The sequence below is a fragment of the Somniosus microcephalus genome, chromosome 28 (assembly GCF_052327205.1).
Source record: "Somniosus microcephalus isolate GS21.2 chromosome 28, FLI_Smic_1.0, whole genome shotgun sequence".
Taxonomy (NCBI): domain Eukaryota; kingdom Metazoa; phylum Chordata; class Chondrichthyes; order Squaliformes; family Somniosidae; genus Somniosus; species Somniosus microcephalus.
The window spans coordinates 17,404,385-17,427,870 of NC_141014.1; the positions used below are offsets into that span (position 1 = coordinate 17,404,385).

General features: G+C 50.6%; 1 protein-coding gene across 3 annotated transcripts in view; it reads right to left on the reverse strand.

The window, feature by feature from the left end:
* The window catches only part of LOC147099012 (GATOR2 complex protein WDR24-like), a 47,569-nt gene extending 27,807 nt beyond the window's left edge, over positions 1 to 19,762 (reverse strand). Inside the window, exons 1-3 of one of the 3 annotated variants that reach the window (XM_085969541.1) lie at positions 19,468 to 19,762; positions 3,417 to 4,028; positions 1,014 to 1,191 (exon numbers count right to left, since the gene is read on the reverse strand). In XM_085969541.1, the coding sequence (XP_085825667.1) occupies positions 1,014 to 1,191; positions 3,417 to 3,888 (650 nt within the window). In that variant the 5' untranslated portion in view covers positions 3,889 to 4,028; positions 19,468 to 19,762. Of the gene's footprint in view, positions 1 to 1,013; positions 1,192 to 3,416; positions 4,029 to 4,594; positions 4,763 to 19,467 lie in introns of those variants that run through there. The other 2 variants (XM_085969543.1, XM_085969542.1) reach the window with 2 other exon arrangements.
* Positions 19,763 to 23,486: the final 3,724 nt, after the last annotated feature.

Genomic DNA, 23,486 nt, shown 5'->3' on the forward strand with positions numbered 1-23,486 from the left:
ACAAAGCACTCACTCGATACGGCTCAATCTCTGACCCAGAAAGGCCCCCGCCCCTCCTCCCCGCCCCCTCCCACCCCCCACCGCGTGTGTCCGTGTGCGCACTCGTGTCCGTGCACGCTCGTGTGTCCGTGTGCATGCTCGTGTGTCCGTGTGTGCTCGTGTGTCCGTGTGCATGCTCCTGTGTCCATGTGCACGCTCGTGTGTCCATGTGCGTGCTCGCGTGTCCATGTGCGTGCTCGCGTGTCCGTGTGCACTCGTGATCCGTGTGTGTGCTCCTGTGTCCATGTGCACGCTCGTGTGTCCGTGTGCACGCTCGTGTGTCCGTGTGCACGCTCGTGTGTCCGTGTGCGCGCTCGCGTGTCCATGTGCGTGCTCGTGTGTCCGTGTGCGCTCGTGTGTCCGTGTGTGTGCTCCTGTGTCCATGTGCATGTGTCCATGTGCACGCTCGTGTGTCCGTGTGCGCGCTCGTGTCCATGTGCATGCTTGTGTGTCCATGTGCGTGTCCATGTGCACGCTTGTGTGTCCATGTGCGTGTCCATGTGCACGCTTGTGTGTCCATGTGCGTGTCCATGTGCACACTCGTGTGTCCATGTGCATGTGTCCATGTGCGTGTGTCCATGTGCGTGTGTCCGTGTGTGCATTCGTGTGTCCATGTGCGCGCTCGTGTGTCCATGTGCGTGTGTCCATGTGCACGCTCGTGTGTGTGTGCTTGTACACCTTCCCGTGCATGTCCATGTACACGCACTTGTGTGTGTGTGCTCCTGTGTCCATGTGCACGCTCGTGTGTGTGTGCTTGTAAACCTTCCTGTGTGTGTCCATGTACACGCTCTTGTGTGTGTGTGCTCCTGTGTCCATGTGCGCGCTCGTGTGTCCATGTGCATGTGTCCATGTGCACGCTCGTGTGTCCATGTGCGTGTGTCCATGTGCACGCTCGTGTGTGTGTGCTTGTACACCTTCCCGTGCGTGTCCATGTACGTGTACAAACGTGTCCTCCTCGCTACCTCCAGTCCTACCTGTCGTCCGGGTGCCAGTCGCAGGAGAAGACGGGCCCGTTGTGCGCCGTAAACATCCGCTCGCACCGATCCGGCCTCCGCATGTCCCACAGCTGCACGTTGCCGTTCTCGAAGGTGGCGGCGAAGGTGAAAAAGTCTCGGACGCTGAAGTGGACGTCGCGCACACTCTCCGACTGACCTGCGGGGGCAGCGCACCACAGTAAAGGCACGGGGGCGTGGAGGGGGGTTTGGGCTAACACAGGAGGCCAGAGCTTTACTCTCCGAATAACCAGGCAACTGACCTCCAAATGCCTTGAGGGGGACACTCGGCGGCAGGTGAAGTACTGTTTGAAGTGGAGTCACTGTTGTAATGTGGGAAACGCAGCAGCCAATTTGCGCACAGCAAGCTCCCACAAACAGCAATGTGATAATCACCAGATAATAGGAGTTTGTTGAGGGGTAAATATTGGCCAGGATACCGGCGAGAACGACCCTGGCGTGGGAACTTTTACATTCACCCGAGAGGGCAGACGGAGCCTCGGTCCAAAAGACGGCACCTCCAACACTGCAGCACTCCCTCAGTTCTGCACTGGGGTGTGTCGGCCTAGATTATGTGCTCAAGGGAGTCAACAGTGTAAATTAAGAGTTCTGCTGGTATAGAAACATAGAAGATAGGAGCAGGAGTAGGCCATTCGGCCCCTCGAGCCTGCTCCGCCATTTAATGAGATCATGGCTGATCATCCAAATTCAGTACCCGGTCCCTGCTTTCTCCCCATGTCCCTTGATCCCTTTAGCCTTAAGAAATATATCCAACTCCTCCTTGAATAAATTTGGTATATTTGACCCCCTGCCCTTCCCTGAGATAGGTTTTAAGGGGCGTCTCAAAAGAGAAGAGAGCTGGAGAGATATTGGGGGGGAATTCCAGAGCTTAGGGCCTAGACAGTTGAAGGCATGGCCGCTAAAGGCGGGACGAAGGAAGTGGGTGATGCACAAGAGGCCAGAGTTGGAGGAACGCGGAGTTCTCAGAGGGTTGTAGGGCTGGAGGAGGTTACAGAGATAGGGAGGGTTGTAGGGGCAGGAGGAGGTTATAGAGATAGGGAGGGTTGTAGGGCTGGAGGAGGTTATAGAGATAGGGAGGGTTGTAGGGCTGGAGGAGGTTACAGAGATAGGGAGGGTTGTATGACTGTGGGAGGTTACAGAGATAGGGTGGGTTGTAGGGCTGGAGGAGGTTATAGAGATAGGGAAGGTTGTAGGACTGGAGGAGGTTATGGAGATAGGGAGGGTTGTAGGATTGGAGGAGGTTACAGAGATAGGGAGGGTTGTAGGGCTGGAAGAGGTTACAGAGATAGGGAGGGTTGTAGGGCTGGAGGAGGTTACAGAGATAGGGAGGGTTGTAGGGCTGGAGGAGGTTACAGAGATAGGGAGGGTTGTAGGGCTGGAGGAGGTTACAGAGATAGGGAGGGTTGTAGGGCTGGAGGAGGTTACAGAGATAGGGAGGGTTGTAGGGCTGGAGGATGTTATAGAGATAGGGAGGGTTGTAGGGCTGGAGGAGGTTACAGAGATAGGGAGGGTTGTAGGGCTGGAGGATGTTATAGAGATAGGGAGGGTTGTAGGGCTGGAGGAGGTTACAGAGATAGGGAGGGTTGTAGGGCTGGAGGAGGTTACAGAGATAGGGAGGGGGGCGAGGCCAGGGAGGGATTTGAACACAAAGGTGAGAATTTTAAAATTGAGTTGTTGCTGGACCGGGAGCCAATGTAGGTCGGCGAGCCCAGGGGGCGATGGGTGAAGGGGAATAGTCAAGTCTGGAGCTAAGAAAGACATGGATGAGGGTTTCAGCAGCAGATGAGCTGGGGCAAGGGACGGAGGTGGATGTAGAAGGTCGTTGTGAAATGGAGGATGCAGGGTTTGGAAGCACAGCTCAGGGTCAAACAGGAGGCCGGGGTCAAACAAGTGGCCGAGGTCAAACAGGTCACCGGGGTCAAACAAATGGCCGAGGTCAAACAGGTGGCTGGGGTCACATAGGTGGCCGGGGTCAAACAGGTCACCGGGGTCAAACAAGTGGCCAAGGTCAAACAGGTGGCCGGGGTCAAACAGGTGGTGACCGGAATGAACTGAGCAGCCTGCGGGTGGCGCTGTCCAGGGAGAGTATAAATACTCGGGCACAGGCCCAGCTTGCGCAGGACATTCTTAACAGGAACTAGTAACGGACACAACTAGACCTCCATGTTGTAAAACAGTTGATTAAAGCTTTGTTTAACGCTTAGACCAAGTGCCTAGTAGTTTTCTTACGTCAGGTGGCCGGGGTCAAACAGGTGGCCGAGGTCAAACAGGTGGCCGGGGTCAAACAGGTGGCCGGGGTTGCGAAGGGTCTGGTACAGCCCGAGACAGGGGAAGGGGGATGGAATCGGTGGGTCCGGTCCCTACCTGAAAAGGTGCAGACGGACTCCTTCCTCCTCAGGTCGAAGCACTTCATGGAGCCGTCCTGCGACCCGCTCAGCAGGATGTACAGCTCCACCGGGTGGAAGCAAACCTTGTTGACGGTGCGCTTGTGCTCCATAAAGAGCTGGTCCTGCTTGTTGCGGGAGGGCTTGGCCAGGTTCCAGGTCACCACCGCGCCGTTGGTGGCCGCCGTCGCCAGCAGGTTCTCCTCCATCTGGTGCCAGGCCACGTCGGCGCAGCTGAAGTTGAGCGAAGGCTTGCGGCCCACCCGCAGGTTGGCCTTCTCGCTGAACTGGTCCTCCTCGATGGCGTAGATTTTGAAGATGTTGCGCCCGGCCACTGCCACTTGGGTGCCGTCACGGCAAACGCCAATGGCGTTGGCGGGGGCATCCAGGCTGCAGGACATAGTTTTGCCACCGACGGCACTGCCGCCCAAAGCCGTGGCCATTCTCGCCATGGCAAATGACCCTTGAACTGCCGAGTCACTCGGGGATCCGCCGCGCCCGCAGCCAATCGGGCCTCATCCCCAGCCGGGGTCCTGACGAGCAAGGCCGACAGCTGTCAATCATTGAGGAGCGTCGGCACGGTTACCGGGACCTGGGGAAGGTATTAAACGGAACCAGTTGGCGAACAAACAGCAAGATTTCTTCCATGTACAGCGAAATTTATAAACGCGTTCGTTATGATTTTGTTGCACAAAATCCTCGGCCCCTCCCTACGACAAAGATTGAGCAGTGGGGTAAGTGTGAATACAGAGGTTGAAGGCTGTTAGAATCATGGAATGATACAGCACAGAAGGAGGCCGTTCAGCCCATTGTGCCTGTGCCGGCTCTTTGAAAGAGCTCTCCAATTAGTCCCACTCCCCCCTGCTCTTTCCCCGTAGTCCCTGAAAATTTTTCCTTTTCAAGTATTTATCCAATTCCCTTTCAAAAGTTACTATTGAATCTGCTTCCACCGCCCTTTCAGGCAGCGCATTCCAGATCACAACAACTCGCTGTGTAAAGTAAAAGTCTCCTCATCTCCCCCTCTGGCTTTATTGCGAGTTATTTTAAATCTGTGTCCTCTGGTTACCGACCCTCCTGCCAGCGGAAACAGTTTCTCCCGATCTACTTTTATCAAAAGCCCTCATGATTTTGAACGCCTCTATTAAATCTCCCCTTAACCTTCTCTGCTCAACGTAGCTTCTCCAGTCTCTCCGCATAACTGAATTCCCTCATCCCTGGTACCAGTCTAGTAAATCGCCTCTGCACCCTCTCCGAGGTCTTGACGTCCTTTCTAAAGTGTGGTGCCCAGAACTGGACACAGTACTCCAGCTGAGGTTTTGTATATACAGCTGCCAACAGAAATTTTCACTTCTGCTTGTCAAAAATTCTTGACCTTAAAAGCTTGCCGAAGGAACGACATCCAATATGGCAGAGGCAGTGGTATGTGTGTCACATGCAATCCATCCCCCCGCCCCCCACCCGGGGTTTGGTTCCACGAGCATCCCTCAGGCAAGTGCTTATGCTTCTTGGAGCAGCATGGACAGCGAGTTGCCAGGCGACCATGGGGGGGGGGCATCGCACACAAGACAAGCACGCCTTTTCCCGGCGCCCATGCCTCACAGCTTTTCTCTGTACGCTCATGTGCTCCCGGGTCAGGTGTAACAGATTTAAAAAACACTAGCAATCTCGAATAAAAACCGAAAGTGCTGTAAATTCACAGTGGGTGACTTGGAGAACCGCTCGGGTTAACGGTCCACGTGGGATCTTTCTGTGACCAAAATAGGCAATTTGTCATAGGAACAGGAGGAGGCCATTCAGCCCCTCGAGCCTGTTCTGCCATTCAATTAGATCGTGGCTGATCTGTATCTTAACTCCTTTTACACGCCTTTGCTCCATGTCCCTTGATACCCTTAACCAACAAAAATCTATCGATCTCAAGCCTTGAAAGCTCCAATTGACCCCCAGTATCCACAGCTTTTTGGGGGAGAGAGTTCCAGATTTCCACCACCCTTTGTGTGAAGAAGTGCTTCCTGACATCACCCCTGAACGGCCTGGCTCTAATTTTAAGGTTATGCCCTCTTGTTCTGGACTCCCCCCCCACCAGAGGAAATAGTTTCTCCCTATCTACCCTGTCGAATCCCTTAAACATTTTAAACACCTTGATCAGATCACCCCTCAAACTTCTAAACTCGAGGGAATACAAGCCACGTTTATACAACCAGTCCTCATAATTTAACCCTTTGAGCCCCGGTATCATTCTGGTGAATCTGAGCTGCACCCGCTCCAAGTCCAATCCCTTTGACATTCAACGGCATTACCATCGCCGAATCCCCCACCATCAACATCTTGGGGGGGTCACCATTGACCAGAAACTTAACTGGTCCAGCCACATAAATACTGTGGCAACAAGAGCAGGTCAGAGGCTGGGTATTCTGCGGCGAGTGTCTCACCTCCTGACTCCCCAAAGCCTTTCCACCATCTACAAGGCACAAGTCAGGAGCGTGATGGAATACTCTCCACTTGCCTGGATGAGTGCAGCTCCAACAACACTCAAGAAGCTCGACACCATCCAGGACAAAGCAGCTCACTTGACTGACACCCCATCCACCACCTTAAACATTCACTCATTCCACCACCGGCGCACCGTGGCTGCAGTGTGTACCATCTACAAGATGCACTGCAGCAATTCGCCAAGGCTTCTTCGGCAGCACCTCCCAAACCCGCGAACTCTTCCACCTAGAAGAACAAGGGTAGCAGGTGCATGGGAACACCACCACCTCCAAGTTCCCCTCCAAGTCACACACCATCCTGACTTGGAAGTATATCGCCGATCCTTCATCGTCGCTGGGTCAAAATCCTGGAACTCCCTCCCTAACAGCACTGTGGGAGCACCTTCACCACACGGACTGCAGTGGTTCAAGAAGGCAGCTCACCACCACCTTCTCGAGGGCAATTGGGGATGGACAATAAATGCTGGCCCTGCCAGCGATGCCCACATCCCATGAACAAATAAAAAAAATATATCCTTCCTGAGGTTTAGTGCCCAAAACTGAACGTAGTTACTCCAGATTGGGAATAACAACAGAAAATGCTGGAAAAACTCAGCAGGTCAGGCAACATCCGTGGAGAGAAATTTGAGTTGACATTTCGGGTTGGACCCTTCCAACCCGAAACGTCAACTCAAATTTCTCTCCACGGATGTTGCCTGACCTGCTGAGTTTTTCCAGCATTTTCTGTTGTTATTTCGGATTTCCAACATCTGCAGTATTTTGCTATCGTACTCCAGATTGGGGTCTGACCAAGTGTCTGTACAACTGAAGCATCACTTCCTCACTATTGAATTCCAACTCCCTTGAGATAAAGACCATTAGCCTTTTAGCTTTTAGTGATTTGTCTCCATGGATACCTAAATCCCTTTGCTCCTCCACAGCTCCTAGTCTTTCACCATTAAGAAAATATTCTGATTTGTCTTTCTCAGATCCAGAGTGGGATGACCTCCCCATTCCCCGCATTGACCTCCATCTGCCACAGTTTTGCCCACTCACTTTGTCTATGTCCCTTTCTAACTTCCTGCTCCCATCCGCACCCACTGCGGCTCCGAACTTACTGTGATTTGCAAACTTGGATATACAACTCTCTATTCCCTGGGGTACGCCACTTGGCACATCCCACCAATCAGAGAACGAACCCTTAGTCCCTACTCTAATTGCAACCAATTACCGACCCGTGTCACAAGATTACATGTACGCTCATTTTTTTGCTAATAATCTCTTGTGCGGAACCTTATCGAATGCCCACGGATCATAGAATCATAGAAAGTTACAGCACAGAAGGAGGCCATTTCGGCCCATTGTGTCCGCGCCGGCCAACAAAGAGCGATCCAGCCTAATCCCACTTCCCAGCTCTTGGTCCGTAGCCCTGCAGGTTAGAGCACCCCAAGTGCACATCCAAGTACTTTTTAAATGTGGTTAGGGTTCCTGCCTCTACCACCCTTTCAGGCAGTGAGTTCCAGACCCCCACAACCCTCTGGGTGAAGAAATTTCCCCTCAAATCCCCTCTAAATCTTCCACCAATTACTTTAAATCTGTGCCCCCTGGTTTTTGACCCCTCTGCTAAGGGAAATAGGTCCTTTCTATCCACTTTATCTATGTCCCTCTTAATTTTATACACCTCAATAAGGTCTCCCCTCAGCCTCCTCTGTTCCAAGGAAAACAGACCCAGCCTATCCAGTCTTTCCTCATAGCTCAGATTCTCTATTCCCGGCAACATCCTTGTAAATCTCCTCTGTACCCTCACTAGTGCAATCACATCTTTCCTGTAATGTGGTGACCAGAACTGCACGCAGTACTCTAGCTGAGGCCTAACTAGTGTTTTATACAGTTGAAGCATAACCCCCCTGCTCTTGTATTCTACGCCACGGCTAATAAAGGCGAGTATTCTGTATGCCTTCTTAACCACCTTAGCGGAAGTCGATATAGACATCTACAGCGACTCCCCTATCCACCATGCTGATGACCTCCTCAGAAAATTCAACGAGGTTAGTCTGACACCACCTGGCCTTCACAAATCGGTGCTGGCTCTCTTTGATCAGCACTTGTCCAAGTGCTCACTCAATCTGTCCCTGATGATAGATTCCAAAATCTTCCCCACAACTGTCATTAGACTGACAGGGCCTGCACTTCCCTGGTTTCTCTCTCCCTTCTGAAATATTGGACTGGCATTTGCAATTTACCGATCCAACGGCTCAATACCCGAATCAAGAGAGCGTCGGAAAATTATGACTGACGCATCTGCAATTTCCTCCCCTATTTCTTTTAATATATTGGGGTGGAAACCATCAGGTCCTGGAGATTTGTCTATCTTAAGTTTCATTATTTTCTCCATTCCCATGTTTTTTTAATTTATATTAAACCCACTAAGTTCCTCCCCTTGATTTATTTTTCATCTCCCTTACACCGCTGAAATCTTGTCCTCTTCCTCCACTGTGAAACCGGATACAAATTTAATTTAACAAGTCTGCCATTTCCTTATTGTCTGGGGTTGGAACTGGGGGCTGAGGCTGGGGGTTGGGGCTGAGGGCTGGGGGTTGGGGCTGAGGCTGGGGGTTGGGGCTGAGGGCTGGGGGTTGGGGCTGAGGGCTGGGGCTGGGGGTGGGGATTGTGGGCTGGGAGTTGGGGATGGGGGTTGGGAGATGGGGATGAGGATGGGGATGGGGGCAGGAGGTGAGGGCTGGGGCTGGGATTGGGCAGGGAGCCAACTCTGCCCCAGCTCGCCAACACAGCACAAAGTAGAGTTTGAACCTGTCCTGTTTTGGGTCCATACCAACACTGGGAACCAGGCACCGCCGTGATCTTTAGACAGCAGCAGACTGATTGCCGCCCAGAAATATCCTGACCTGGAAAGCCCTAGGAACGGAGAATGTCTCACTCAGCCCACGGAGCTCATTTAGTGAAAAAAATCAGATCATTCAGTAAACTTTGCTCTGCAGAGAAAACCATTTCTTTAACAAACACATCTGGCCTGTTACTGGGATCCGGGGGTGTAAGAATCTGCAACTGGTAAGGTTACCTATAGAATGTATCAAGTGTCAGACAATAAATCCTTCCTGGGTATTCCTGACACATTGACGTAATCTAGGGCTCAGGACCATAGCATTTGCAATGGTCATTGTCAAGCCAGAAGTGGAACAACAACTTGCATCTATATAGTGCCTTTAACATGGTAAAACATCCTAAGGTGCTTCACAGGAGCGATTATCAGATGAAATTTGACAGCGAGCCACATATTAGCTTGGTCACAGAGGTAGGTTTCAAGGAGCATCAAAGGAGAGAGAGGTGGAGAGGTTTAGGCAGAGAATTCCAGAGCTTAGGGCCTCAACAGCTGAAGGCACAGCCACCAATGGTGGAGAGATGAAAATCTGGGATGCTCAAGAGGCCAGAATTGGAGGTGCGCAGAGATCTCGGAGGGTTGTAGGGGCTGGAGGAGATTACAGAGATAGGGAAGGGGGGCGAGGCCATGGAGGGATTTGAGCACAAGGATGAGAATTTTAAAATCAAGGCGTTTCTGGACCGGGAGCCAATGTAGGTCGGCGAGCACAGGGGGTGATGGGCAATTATCATCCTATGTAGGAAGTGTCCTGTCAGCAGGCATTAGAATTGATTGAGCAGTAACTAGGTGTTTAATGTATTGCCGATCAGTTAGAAGGTCCTTGTCACACTCCTGGGCAGCACAGAATTTTGTTGACTAAGATTTCTAATATTTGATCCTTCTCTGGAATTTTTTGAGGATGTAACTGATAGAATAGATAAGGGAGAACCAGTGGATGTGGTGTATTTGGACTTTCAGAAGGCCTTTGATAAGGTCCTGCATAAGAGATTAGCGTGTAAAGTTAAGGCACATGGGATTGGGGGCAAGGTACTGACTTGGATAGAGAACTGGTTGGCAGACAGAAAGCAAAGAGTTGGAATAAATGGGTCTTTTTCCAAGTGGCAGGCAGTGACTAGTGGGGTACCGCAGGGATCGGCCCTAGGACCCCAGCTATTCACAATATATAATAATGATCTAGATGAGGGAACTAGATGTAATATCTCCAAGTTTGCAGACGACACAAAGCTGGGTGGGCATGTGTGCTGTGAGGAGGATGCCGAGAAACTCCAGTATGATTTGGACAGGTTGGGTGATTGGGCAGATGCATGGCAGATGCAGTATAATGTGGATAAATGCGAGGTTATCCACTTTGGTGGCAAAAACAGGAAGGCAGTTTATTATCTGAATGGCAATAGATTGGGAGAAGGGGAAGTGCAACGAGACCTGGGTGTCCTTGTGCACCAGTCACTGAAGGTAAGCATGCAGGTGCAGCAGGCGGTTAAGAAGGCAAATGGTATGTTGGCCTTCATAGCGAGAGGGTTTGAGTACAGGAACAAGGATGTCTTGCTGCAGTTGTACAGGGCCTTGGTGAGACCACACTTTGAGTATTGTGTGCAGTTTTGGTCACCTTATCTGAGGAAGGATGTTCTTGCCATAGAGGGAGTGCAGCGGAGATTCACCAGACCGATACCTGGGATGGCAGGAATGACGTATGAGGAGAGATTGGGTCGATTGGGCTTATACTCGCTGGAGTTTAGAAGAATGAGAGGGGATCTCATTGAAACTTATAAAATTCTAACAGGACTAGACAGACTAGATGCAGGAAGGATGTTCCCGATGGCGGGGGAGTCCAGAACCAGGGGTCACAGTCTAAAGATAAGGGATAAGCCATTTAGGACAGAGATGAGGAGGAATTTCTTCACCCAGAGAGTGGTGAACCTGCGGAATTCTCTATCACAGAAGGCAGTTGAGGCCAATTCATTAAATATATTCAAGACGGAGTTAGATATATTTCTTAAGGCTAAAGGGATCAAGGGATATGGGGAGAAGGCAGGGACAGGGTACTGAGTTTGGATGATCAGCCATGATCTCATTGAATGGCGGAGCAGACTCGAGGGGCCGAATGGCCTACTCCTGTTCCTATCTTCTATGTTTCTATGTTTCTCTGACCTTGGTCCTCCAAACTCTCTCGCTCAGCATCACAACTTTCCCGTAATCCTGTTATCAATTCCGCCAAGGCCATTGCTCCTCTGACCTTCCTCCTAAGCTCCTAATATACTCTTCCCAAAGCTCTTCTTCCTCCCCATTATCCTCGCTCATTGCATGGCCTCCTAATCATCTCAAGATCTTTCCCAGTGCCGTGGGACTGTGGAAATCCTTGCCACCCTCAGTTTTCTCTCCCTCCTACAAGCTACAGGCTTTCAATTCCTCAGCTTGGCATCTCCAAGCCATTATTTCTTGATTTACTCTTGTCTTTTCTCAAGACAGTTTTCAACCTTGCTGGGTGGGGGTCCCTCACTGTGGGCCTTGAATCTTCACTCGTATTTCTCAGTGCAAACTCTAAACTTTCCTTGCATTTATATAGAGCCTTATCCCTTATCTCAGCGCGTTTCACATACAACAAATTACCTTTGAAGGGCAGCGACTGTCATTATTTGGCAAGCCTGCCCGCAATCTTGCACACGGCAAGATCCCGCAAAGAGCGGTGAGTTAAATGACCAGTTCAGCCCGATTTGGGTGATATTGGATGAGGGAAAAATGTTGGCCAGGATAACGTCCACCGGAACTACCGAAATGGTCAGGGCCTCGGTCTAAAGTCTCAATTGAAGCGCATTTTTAGAAATAAATATATTAGCAGGCCTTGTTCTGCTGTTTTTGATTGGTTAGTAATGGCTGATGGCAAATTAAATCACAAAATGCAACAAATTAATTTAAACAGTTTAAAAACTGTAAATGACCCAGGTCTCCATTAGTGATCCAGTGCTTCTGTTTTTCTTTATTCGTTCCTGGGATGAGGGCATCGCTGGCAAGGCCAGCATTTATTGCCCATCCCTAATTGCCCCTTGAGAAGGTGGTGGTGAGCCGCCTTCTTGAACCGCTGCAGTCCGTGTGGTGAAGGTGCTCCCACAGTGCTGTTAGGGAGGGAGTTCCAGGATTTTGACCCAGCGACGATGAAGGAACAGCCGATGCACTTCCAAGTCAGGATGGTGTGTGACTTGGAGGGGAACTTGGAGGTGATGGTGTTCCCATGCGCCTGCTGCCCTTGTCCTTCTAGGTGGAAGAGGTCCCGGGTTTGGGAGGTGCTGCCGAAGAAGCCTTGGCGAGTTGCTGCAGTGCATCTTGTAGATGGTACACACCGCAGCCACAGTGCGCCGGTGGTGGAGGGAGTGAATGTTTATGGTGGTGGATAGGGTGTCGATCAAGCGATCCAGTTAATGACCTGGTGCCGCGCACCTAGGACTCCATTAATGAATCAGGACTGCAGTTAATGGCTATTGATCTCCATTAATGACCCAGGGTGTATATCAATGACCTACGACCTCTATTACTGATCCAGGGCCTATGTTAAAGATCTGGACCACCGCTCATGAATTTTACTTGTGCTGCACTTGTGGTAATTGTGGGAAAATGGGAACAACATTCACACCAGTGATTGTTATCCGGTGTCCCCTTTGGGTAAACGCAGCCTGGGTTCCTGGTTTAGAGAGTGGAACATCAGCCAGGGTCTCCGGTCCTGACCCTGATCCGGTGACCCCTGCTGTAACATGCACTGTTCAGCTGTGGTGTCTCCCCCAATAACAATGGCCTGTGTACAATTCTGGGCACCATAATTACAAAAAGGATATAGAGGCACTGGAGAGGGTGCAAAAAGAATTTACAAGGATGATACCAGAAATGCGAGGTTATACATATCAGGAAAGGATGAACAGGCTGGGTCTCTTTTCTCTTGAAAAAAGAAGGCTGAGGGGTGACCGAATAAAGGTCTTTAAAATGTTGAAAGGTTTTGATAGAGTGGATACAGAGAGAATGTTTCCACTTGTGGGGAAGAGCAAAGCTAGAGGCCATCAATATAAGATAGTCACCAAGAAACCCAACAGGGAATTCAGAAGAAACTTCTTTCCCCAGAGAGTGGTGAGAATGTGGAACTTGCTACCACAGGGAGTGGTTGAAGCGAATAGTATCGATACATTTAACAGGAGGCTAGACAAGCATATGAGGGAGAAGGGAACATAGGAACAGAGGGAGGCCATTCAGCCCCTTGAGCCTGTTCCACCATTCAATGAGATCGTGGTCGATCTACCACCTAACTCCATATACCCGTCTTTGCCCCATATCCCTTAATACCTTTGGTTAAAAAAAAATCTATCAATCTCAGATTTAAAATGAACAATTGATCTAGCATCAACTGCCGTTTGCGGAAGAGAGTTCCAAACTTCTACCACCCTTTGTGTGTAGAAGTGTTTCCTAATTTCACTCCTGAAAGGTCTGGCTCTAATTTTTAGACTATGCCCCGAGTCCTAGAATCCCCAAACAGCGGAAATAGTTTCTCTCTATCTACTCTATCAGTTCCCCTTAATATACTGAAAACTTCGATCAAATTACCCCTTAACTTTCTAAATTCTAGGGAATACAACCCTAGTTTGTGTAATCTCTCCTCATAACTTAACCCCTGAAGTCCGGGTATCATTCTGGTAAACCTACGCTGCACTCCCTCCAAGGCCAATAGAGGGTTACGCTGATAGATTTAGATGAGGAAAGACGGGAGGAGGCTCGAGTGGAGCATAAACGCCGGCATGGACTGGTTGGGCCGAATGGCCTGTTTCTGTGCCGTATATCCTACTTAATCCTATGTAAACAATGGCCTGTCAGCTCTCAGTTGTCAGAACGGCCCCTTGGGCAAGGTATTCGGGGGAGATGGGGCAGCCACCACCTGTGGAACTGAACCCCAATATGAGTCAGCACCTTCAGGGAAGGAGAGAAAACTGGGTCAAAGGACAAACCGTGGAATGTGATGGTGAGCCCGTCTTAGGTAGGAACAAAAGTGCCTCAGTGGTAGCACTCTTGCTTTTAAGTCAGAAGGTCGTGGGTTCAAGCACCACTTCAGAATTTGAAACCATATTTCTAAGCTGACACTCCCAGCGCAGCACTGAGGGAGTACAGGTCATACAGTTCATTGCTGTTTGTGGGACCTTGCTGTGCGCAAATTGGCTGCCATGTTTGCCTAGAGTGACTCTACTTTCAAAGTAATTCACTGGGCTGCAAAGTGCTTTGGGGCCTCGTGAGGATGTGAAAGGTGCTACATAAATGCAAGAGGGGAGATGAGACTTTTTTTACGCAGCAAGTTGTGATAGAAACATAGACATAGAAACACAGAAAAATAGGAGCAGGAGTAGGCCATTCGGCCCTTCGAGCCTACTCTGCCATTCAATATGATCATGGCTGATCCTCTATCTCAATACCATATTCCTGCTCTCTCCCCATACCCCTTGATGCCTTTTGTGTCTGGAAATCTATCTATCTCCTTCTTAAATATATTCAGTGACTTGGCCTCCACAACCTTCTGTGGTAGAGAATTCCACAGGTTCACCACCCTCTGAGTGAAGAAATTTCTCCTCATCTCAGTCCTAAATGTCCTACCCCGTATCCTGAGACTGTGACCCCTCGTTCTAGACCCCCCCCCAGCCAGGGGAAACATCCTCCCTGCATCCAGTCTGTCCAGCCCTGTCAGAATTATATATGTTTCAATGATCTGGAACGCGCTGCTTGGAAGGGCGGTGGAAGCAGATTCAATAGTAACTTTCAAAAAGGGAATTGAATAAATATATGAAGGGAAAAAATTTGCAGGGGCCTCCGGGGAGAAAACGGAAGGCCGGGCCCGGGGAGAGGCGGAATCAGCGGCCGGATAAAGTAACGTGTTGGGGAATCGATTTAAATCGAGGGGCAGTGAAGCTGATTTTCAGGCTCCAGCTGCTGCACAGGTTGGTTGAAAGGATCAGCAGTAATGGAGGGTGAGCGGGAGAAGCAGGCCACCACACGTGGAGCCGAGCCGGCAACAGTGAGGAGGAGGCCGCGGGGACGAGGAGGACGGAGCGGCTGAGGGACATCGTGCTCCCACTGCCACTGGGTGCCAAAGAATTGACTTTCTGAACACGGCGCTGTAAAAATAGCTGACGCGTCCCCACGGGGAGTAAGCATTCCATTGTACTAGTTACATGTGGCAAATAAAATTGAATTGAATTGATTTAATTGGAGAGCTCTTACAAAGAGCCGGCACAGGCACGATGGGCCGAATGGCCTCCTTCTGTGCAGTACGATTCTTTTACCATGTAATAGCATGAAACCGTGAGGAATCACTGAGGTTAAACCCGGTTTAGGCCCTTTAACAAACGTCTTAGCATCAAATCTTCGCCCGATTTGAAGATGAGCCGGACCTAAGCAACGAGTCAAAGCCTTACAGCTACTCCTGTCCAAGTAAATAAGTTCTACTCCTCCTAATTATAGAAATATGAAATGAAACACTGAAGTAGCGAGGACATTGACTAAAATAGAGCGTGTTTTCATTTACACCCAGACCAGCTGCAGCTCAACGCCACTGCTCCCAGCCCCGTCCCTTCCACTTAAAGCCGTGACTCCAGGGGGCCCCCCGAACCCCAGAAATCCATCCCTCGCAGACCAGGCCAACCAGTCCTATTACCCCATTGCGTTTCTTCCTTGCTGGTTTGTTCTGTCTGAACATTGCGGGCCTGGAGTTTTGAGAAGTGCTGTTCTTGCCCGGGTAAATCCTAAATCAGAACAACAACAACTTCTTGCATTTACATAGCGCCTTTTAGCATAGGCGCTTCACAGGAGCGTTATGAGACAAAAACTGACACCGAGCCTCATGAGAAGATATTAGGACAGGTGACCAAAAGCTTGGTCAAAGAGGTTGGTTTTAAGGAGCGTCTTAAAGGAGCCCCAGGTGGGCAGAGGAAACGCTTCAATGACACCCTCAAAGCCTCCTTGAAAAAGTGCAACATCCCCACCGACACCTGGGAATCCCTGGCCCAAGACCGCACAAAGTGGAGGAGAATCATCCGGGAAGGCGCCGAACACCTCGAGTCTCTTCGCCGGGAGCAAGCGGAAGCCAAGTGCAAACAGCGGAAGGAGTGCACGTCAACCCAAGCACCCCACCCACCCGCCCCTTCAACCACCGTCTGCCCCACCTGTGACAGAGACTGTAGGTCCCGCATTGGACTCATCAGTCACCTGAGAACTCATTTTTAGTGTGGAAGCAAGTCATCCTCAGTTCCGAGGGACTGCCTAAGAAGAAAGGAGGAGAGAGAGGCGGAAAGGTTTAGGGAGGGAATTCCAGAGCTTAGCAGCTGAAGGCACGGCTGCCAATGGTGGAGCGATGAAAAATGGAGATGCTCAAGGGGCCAGAATTAGAGGAGCGCAGAGACTTTGGAGGGTTGTTGGGCTGGAGGAGGTTACAGGAAGCCCATGGAGGGATTTGAAAACAAGGATGGGAACCCCAAAATTGGTTAGTATTTGCAACTTGAGATGCATGAAAATTAAAGAGAACATGGAGTTGAACTTCATATCTGGTCCACAAGGCGCCAGGGTGCACACTTAAGTGAGCCATGAAGGCAACAAGCTAAGACGCTGGTGGTCTAGTGTCTGAATATGTTGCCTGGCTAGGGACTGAGCTACACAGGAGGAAGGGGGAGGGGGAAGGGACATCCTAGTTCCTCAATCTACCCTGAGTTAACTGAGGTTAACCAAGACAGTAACTGGAAATCTACAAGTAGCTCCAACTTCCCTGGGCTAAGGAAGGGGGAGGGGGAAGGGACATCCACCAGGGTTTCTGCCCATCTCCCTAACCTCCTCCAGCCCTACAACCCCTCCGAGCTCTCTGAGCAGACACACCTTGGCGCCAGCTCCCAGCAAGGACCAGTTCTCAGCCCCCAGGAGCTGAAATCACAATAGCTGCAGCCCCGACGGCACCACGTGCCAGGAAACGAAAGGGGAAGTTAGTGCGAGGAAATGAAGACACAGCAACTTTCACTGGAACAGCAGCAGATACCGCGAGGCAAGCAAACCACAAACCAGCGACCAGCTTGTTTCCTAGTTAGTGCAATTGCAATCCACGATAATCCCAATAAATCCATTTGGGAACCTCTTTAAGACAATTGCAACAAGGCTCCCTTTGGCCAGAGCCATCACTAATGGTTTAATCCACGGAGAGAGATTTCTGTCACCATAAACCTCAGTCGCCACCTCGTACCAGGACCCTCAACCTGGTTAAATGTGGCAAACTGCGTTTATACCGTGGGCCCCAATGGACTTCCAAGTGAGACTGACAGATTCTTTCTATTCTTCGTTACTTTCTCTCCCCCACACCTCCACCTTTTTTCTTTCTTTTTCTCCCCTTTTTCCCCACTTCACAACCTGTGCATTCATTTTAACGGCCGGCGGCTGGATTGCCCAGGCTCCACGCCAGCCGCTTGCAGCCCAGCAAGAGAAATGTCAGGCGTTGCGAGCACAGAGCGGGCTCGAAGGGCCGAATGGCCTACTCCTCCTATTTCTTATACGGGGGGGGGGGGGGGGGCGGTGCCAATCCTGAGCCTGTGGTGGGGCGGGAGGGTGGACATGATAATCTCTCATGCGATAGCAAAATACTGCGGATGCTGGAAATCCGAAACAACAACAGAAAACGCTGAAAAACTCAGCAGGCCAGGGCAACATCCGTGGAGAGAGAAATAGAGTCAACGTTTCAGGTCGAAACCCTTCGTCAAGACTGAAGAAGCACAGGAAATGAAACAGATTAAAAGGCCAGTTTGGGGGCTGGGAAATGGGGATGAGAGAACAAAAGAGAAGTGAAGAGACATTAAGAGGTATTCAAAACCAGACGAGATGGTGACAGGACTGGTTTGTTCTCTCATCCCCATTTCCCAGCCCCCAAACTGGCCTTTTAATCTGTTTCATTTCCTGTGCTTTTTCAGTCCTGACGAAGGGTTTCGACCTGAAACGTTGACTCTATTTCTCTCTCCACGGATGTTGCCTGGCCTGCTGAGTTTTTCCAGCATTTTCTGTTATCGTAATCTCTCAGGTCAAACTCCTGCTGAGCGAGGGAGAGTTGGTGGGCCTGCCTTAGACTCAGAACAAAGCAGCGACGCAGAGGGATTGACATGTCCAAGGTTGGGCCTGCTCTCTGTACGTGAAACCCTCACACCCCCTTATAACCTCAATAACGCACAATATTCCCCCCGTGTCCTGGGCTAGGGAAGGATAAGCCAGCCAGCGTTTCCGGTGCACGGGTGAGGACAAGATCAGGCTCACCTGTGATGCCCCACGGAAATAGCTAATCAGTAGAGCTCGCACATGAAGACTCACGGATTGGGTGAACTTGAGCACCAATGGAATTGTACCCACCATGGAGGGGGAGAAGATGAAACACTTACCCCAACACTAACCTCATCCATGCCTTTGTTAGCTCTAGACTCGACTATTCCAACACACTCCTGGCCGGCCTCCCACATTCCACCCTACGTAAACTTGTGGTCATCCAAAACTCGGCTGCCCATGTCCTAACTCGCACCAAGTCCTGTTCGCCCATCTCCCCTGTGCTCGCTGACCTACATTGGCTCCTGGTTAAGCAGCGCCTCGATTTCAAAATTCTCATCCATGGCCTCGCCCCTCCCTATCTCTGTAATCTGCTCCAGCCCCACATCCCCCCCGAGATCTCTGCGCTCCTCCAATTCTGGCCTCTTGAGCATCCCTGATTATAATCGCTCAACCATTGGTGGCCGTGCCTTCTGTTGCCTGGGCCCTAAGTTCTGGAATTCCCTGCCTAAACCTGTCTGCCTCGCTACCTCTCTTTCCTCCTTTAAGACGCTCCTTAAAACCTACCTCTTCACCTACCCTAATATCTCCTTATGTGGCTCGGTGTCAAATTTTGTTTGATAACACACCTGTGAAGCGCCTTGGGACGTTTTACCACATTCAAGGCGCTATATCAATGCAAGGTGTTGTTGTTGTAAATGCCCTGTCCAGTGTAGTACTGAGCTATACTGATCTGGTTCAATCCCTGTCGGCCTCAGTGCCTCTAGGGTATGGGGGTGGGGGGCGGTCAAGCTCCTGCTCAGTATCCAGCGACCCTTTGCTGGAAGGTGCCTGTGTGGACCTGGACCTTGTGTTAGAATGGGATATTGGCCTCTGATGCCCCCCCACCCAACCACCCCACCCCCCAACACCACCCCCCCCCCCCCAACCACCCCACCCCCCAACACACACCAGACCTCCCACCCTGCTGGCCATGACTGTCTGACGTTGGTGGGGTGGGGGATACCTTAGAACTGGAAGTCCCAGCCACCTCCCCCCCTCCACCAGTGTGGGTCTGACACCTACAGGAGGAGAGGCAAGAAGAGCCACAACACATCCCAAGTTCAGCAATCCCAGCAGCGAGCCTCATTAGACGGGGTTCAGATTCAGAGTTTGGGGTACAAGTGCGAGTGAGCCTCTGTGCTGGAAACCCTACAACAACACTGAAGGTTATAAAATAAAAACAACTAAAAACACAGAACCGGAGTCCTTGACTGAACTATGCAGCGACACTGCTGAAAGAACAAAGAGAATCATTAACATGCATTGTGTCCCCGGCTAGTCTTCATCTAAAATACACTGCTCGTTTAATAACTAAATCATACCTCCTGCTTCCAAAGGCTCGAGTCAGATCTCCGGTGCTCTTCATTGTCATCGCTCTGCCTGGCATGTTCAGTGAAGCAAAGAAAATGAAAGCTCCCTGCGAGGGTTGCAGGATCTCACGCTGCCTCATCTCATCTCCTCTCCCTCCACGCCCAGTCCCAGTCCCCAAGCCCTCCCTTCTCTGCAGACAGCCAGTGCTCAGCTGCGACCAGGCTGCATGCTTCTCCTCTCCTTCCTGCCAGGGTCCAGCCCCCACTTGCAGGCTCCCAGCTGGCCGGCGAGTCAAGCAGTGGACGGAGGGGGCTGGTGAAAGGGCAGGGCAGGCATGACACTGAGCAATGAAGGAGGTTCCCCCCTCGTCTATAGAGCAGGGACCATCTATGGGCCGGAGGGAACACAGACAATCCGTGCAGACACTCTGAAAGCAAGCCAGCCTGTTTCTCTTGGGCCTGGAGTTTTTTTTTAATTTTAAGATTTGTAGAGTTCCAAGATAAAGTCAGAGCCAACAGCAGCAGAGACGGTGACAGAAGACAGCAGATTGCTGCGGTACCAAGAGGCTCTGTTACCACAGCAATCACTGACTCCCAACAACAGAGCTGTCAACCACAATCTTACAGCACAGAGGGAGGCCATTCGGCCCATCGTGCCTGTGCCGGCTCTTTGAGAGAGCTCTCCAATTAGTCCCACTACCCCCTGCTCTTTCCCCATAGCCCTGCAAATTTTTCCCCTTCTAGTATTTATCCAATTCCCTTTTGAAAGTTACTATTGAATCTGCTTCCGTCGCCCTTTCAGGCAGCGCGTTCCAGATCACAACAACTCGCTGCATTAAAAAAATGTCTCATGACATGGCCCCTCGACCGTGTCCATTCCATTTCCCCGCACTTCTGCTCTCACCCCTTCCCCTCCCTCCCAGAACCACGATAGGGTTCCCCTCGTCCTCGCCTTTCACCCCACCAGCCTCCACATTCAACGGATCATCCTCCGCCATCTCCAGTGTGATCCCACCACCAAACACATCTTCCCCCCCCCCACACCTTTCAGCATTTCGAAGGGGCCGCTCCCTCTGCAACACCCTGGTCCACTCCTCTATCACCCCCAACACCCCTTCCCCTTCCCACGGTACCTTCCTGTGCAAGCACAGGAGATGCAACACATGCCCTTATACCTCCTCCCTTTCCACTGTCCAGGGCCCCAAACACCCCTTCCAGGTGAAACAGCGATTTACTTGTACTTCTTGCAATCTAGTATACTGTATTCGCTGCTCACGATGCGGTCTCCTCTACATTGGGGAGACCAAACACAGATTGGGTGACCGCTTTGCGAAACACCTCCGTTCAGTCCGTAAGGGTGACCCCGAGCTTGCGGTCGCCTGTCATTTTAATTCTCCGCTCCACTCCCACTCTGACCACTCTGTCCTCAGCCTCTTACACTGTTCCAATGAAGCTCAACGTAAGCTCGAGGAACAGCACCTCATCTTTCGATTAGGCACTTTACAGCCTTCGGGACTCAACATCGAGTTCAACGATTTCAGACCATAACCTCGGCCCATTTTCTCTCTCTCACATGGCAGCTGTTGATCATTCTGCCATTTACACCTCATCTAGAGTCATCTTTTGTTTCTTAACTTGTCCCATTACCATCTCCTTTTGCCTTGCACCATCATCCCTTTTGTCTCTTAATCTCTCCTGCCTTCCATCCTATCACAAACCTTCCCTTTGTTCTTTCCTCCTCCCCTTCCCCACACTTGCTTAAAAATCTGTTACATCTCCAATTTTTTCCAGTTCTGACGAAGGGTCATCGACCTGAAACGTTAACTCTGTTTCTCTCTCCACGATGCTGCCTGACCTGCTGAGTATTTCTAGCATTTTCTGTTGTTTCAGATTTCCAGCATCTGCAATATTTTGCTATTGTACCTCATCCAAGTGGGTGTTTTATAAAGAGTGGATATCGCTCAACCATTGGCAGCCGTGCCTTCAGCTGCCTGGGCCCTAAGCTCTGGAATTCCTCTCTCCTTTAAGACGCTCCTTAAAACCTACCTGTTTGACCAAGCTTTTGGTCATCTGCCCTAATTTCTCCTTATGTAGCTTGTGTCAAATTTTGTTTTATAACACTCCTGTGAAGCGCCTTGGGGCATTTTACTATGTTAAAGGCGCTATATAAATGCAAACTGTTGTTAAGAGTCAGCACTAGTGTCGGCTAGGGTGGGGGGGGGGGGGGGAGAGAGAGAGGAGCAGACAACACAGCCAAATTCTATCCTGTCCTTATCCAATGCCCACTGGTGCACGGTTAAGCAGGGATCCCTAAATGGTGGTCAGGAGCAAGGATCCTGACTGATATCACCCATCCTTAACCCAAGGGAAAGGAGTAGACGGGGCCTCGGTTTAACGCCTCATCTGAAAGACGGCACCTCCGACAGTGCAGCACTCCCTCAGTACTGCACTGGGAGTGTCAGCCTAGAATTTTGTACTCAAGTCTCTGGAGTGGGACTTGAATCCACGACCCTCTGACTCAAGAGGCGAGAGTGCTGCCCACTGAGCCACAGCTGACGATGCAGGACATAGGAATTCATAACGGGAAAAGCCAACAGGAAGTTTTAATATACTATATACAGATAGATAGAATTCTTCCATTTGACTCTTTCCCAATACTGCCACCGCCTCGCTGACTGAGATCAGGTATGGGCACGGTGCAGGGATGGAATCTTCCTGGTCTGTAGGGATCACTACCACACCAGATGATGCATATTCCAACTCGGCTTATCAACTGACAATAGCAGAAACATTCATTCTTTGTAACACCGGTGACTGCTCGGTTATCACAGGAACGTTCTTACTGCTCCAGCGATTCTTCAATGGCGAGAGAACAGGAAGGTCGGAAGGGAGGCCGAGACATCCTTAAACCCTTTAATTGCCCCAGGCACTGGGCTTTAAAAAAAAGACTTGCATTTATCACGTCTCCAAAGCATTTCACATACAATGAATTACTCTGAAAGTGCAGTGTAGGCTAAAGGGATCAAGGGATATGGGGAGAAGGCAGGGACGCGGTACTGAATTTGGATGATCAGCCATGATCTCATTGAATGGCGGAGCAGGCTCGAGGGGCCGAATGGCCTACTCTTGCTCCTATCTTCTATGTTTCTGTGTGACTCGGTACATAGGCAAACGTGGCAGCCATTTTGCACACAGCAAGATCCTGCAATACATCCACAAAATGAATGTTCAGTTAACCTGTTCTGATGGCGTAGGCGCGAAGGTATGCGGGCTAGGACACTGGAAGAACTCCCTACTCTTCTTCAGAAAGCGCCGTGCTATCTTAAACAGCCTTGGTTTAAGGTCACCTCGAAGATCGATACCTCTGCCAACGCAGCACTCCCGCACTGAAGTGCCAACTTGGATTACTGCGTTGAAGGCTGGGAGCTGGGCTTGAACGCAACAAGATATGTTGGTGATCAGGCACATTTCCCTCTTCCCCCCCCCAACCCCCTGTACCTCAAGGTAGAAAAGGGGCCATAAAATAGCATCTCATGGTCCTAATTTTGAGACAGCTAGCAATTACATACTGTAAATTGATTTTTTTAAGCCTGCAAGTGTTGCTGGCAACTATTTCAAAACTAGAGCTCTCGGGCCATTCATTTGTATTAGTAAAATACTTTCATAGTTCTCCATAATACTAGTTCTGATAAGTGTTGTCCCTGACCCTCCTGTATTGTAAACGGCATGACTAGGAAACTGCTCCCACCCAACACCAAACTCTCCCGCTTTCTCTCTCACACACAGACGCACGGCTGGGCAGGTGGAGGGATTCAGGAAGTGGAATGGATTCGCTGCTGCGCTGCGAGTGGAGTAGGCTGAATGACCTCCTTCTGTGCCGTAAGTTTCAACGAGTCGATGAACTCATAACCTTCTGATCCACTGGGCCAAGCTGGCACAGTTAAATGGGCAGCGTGACATTGGAACAGGGGCACCGTGCACTCTGTGGGCTGGCCTCGTTTCCTCAGTGGTAATGGGTACACAGAACTAAA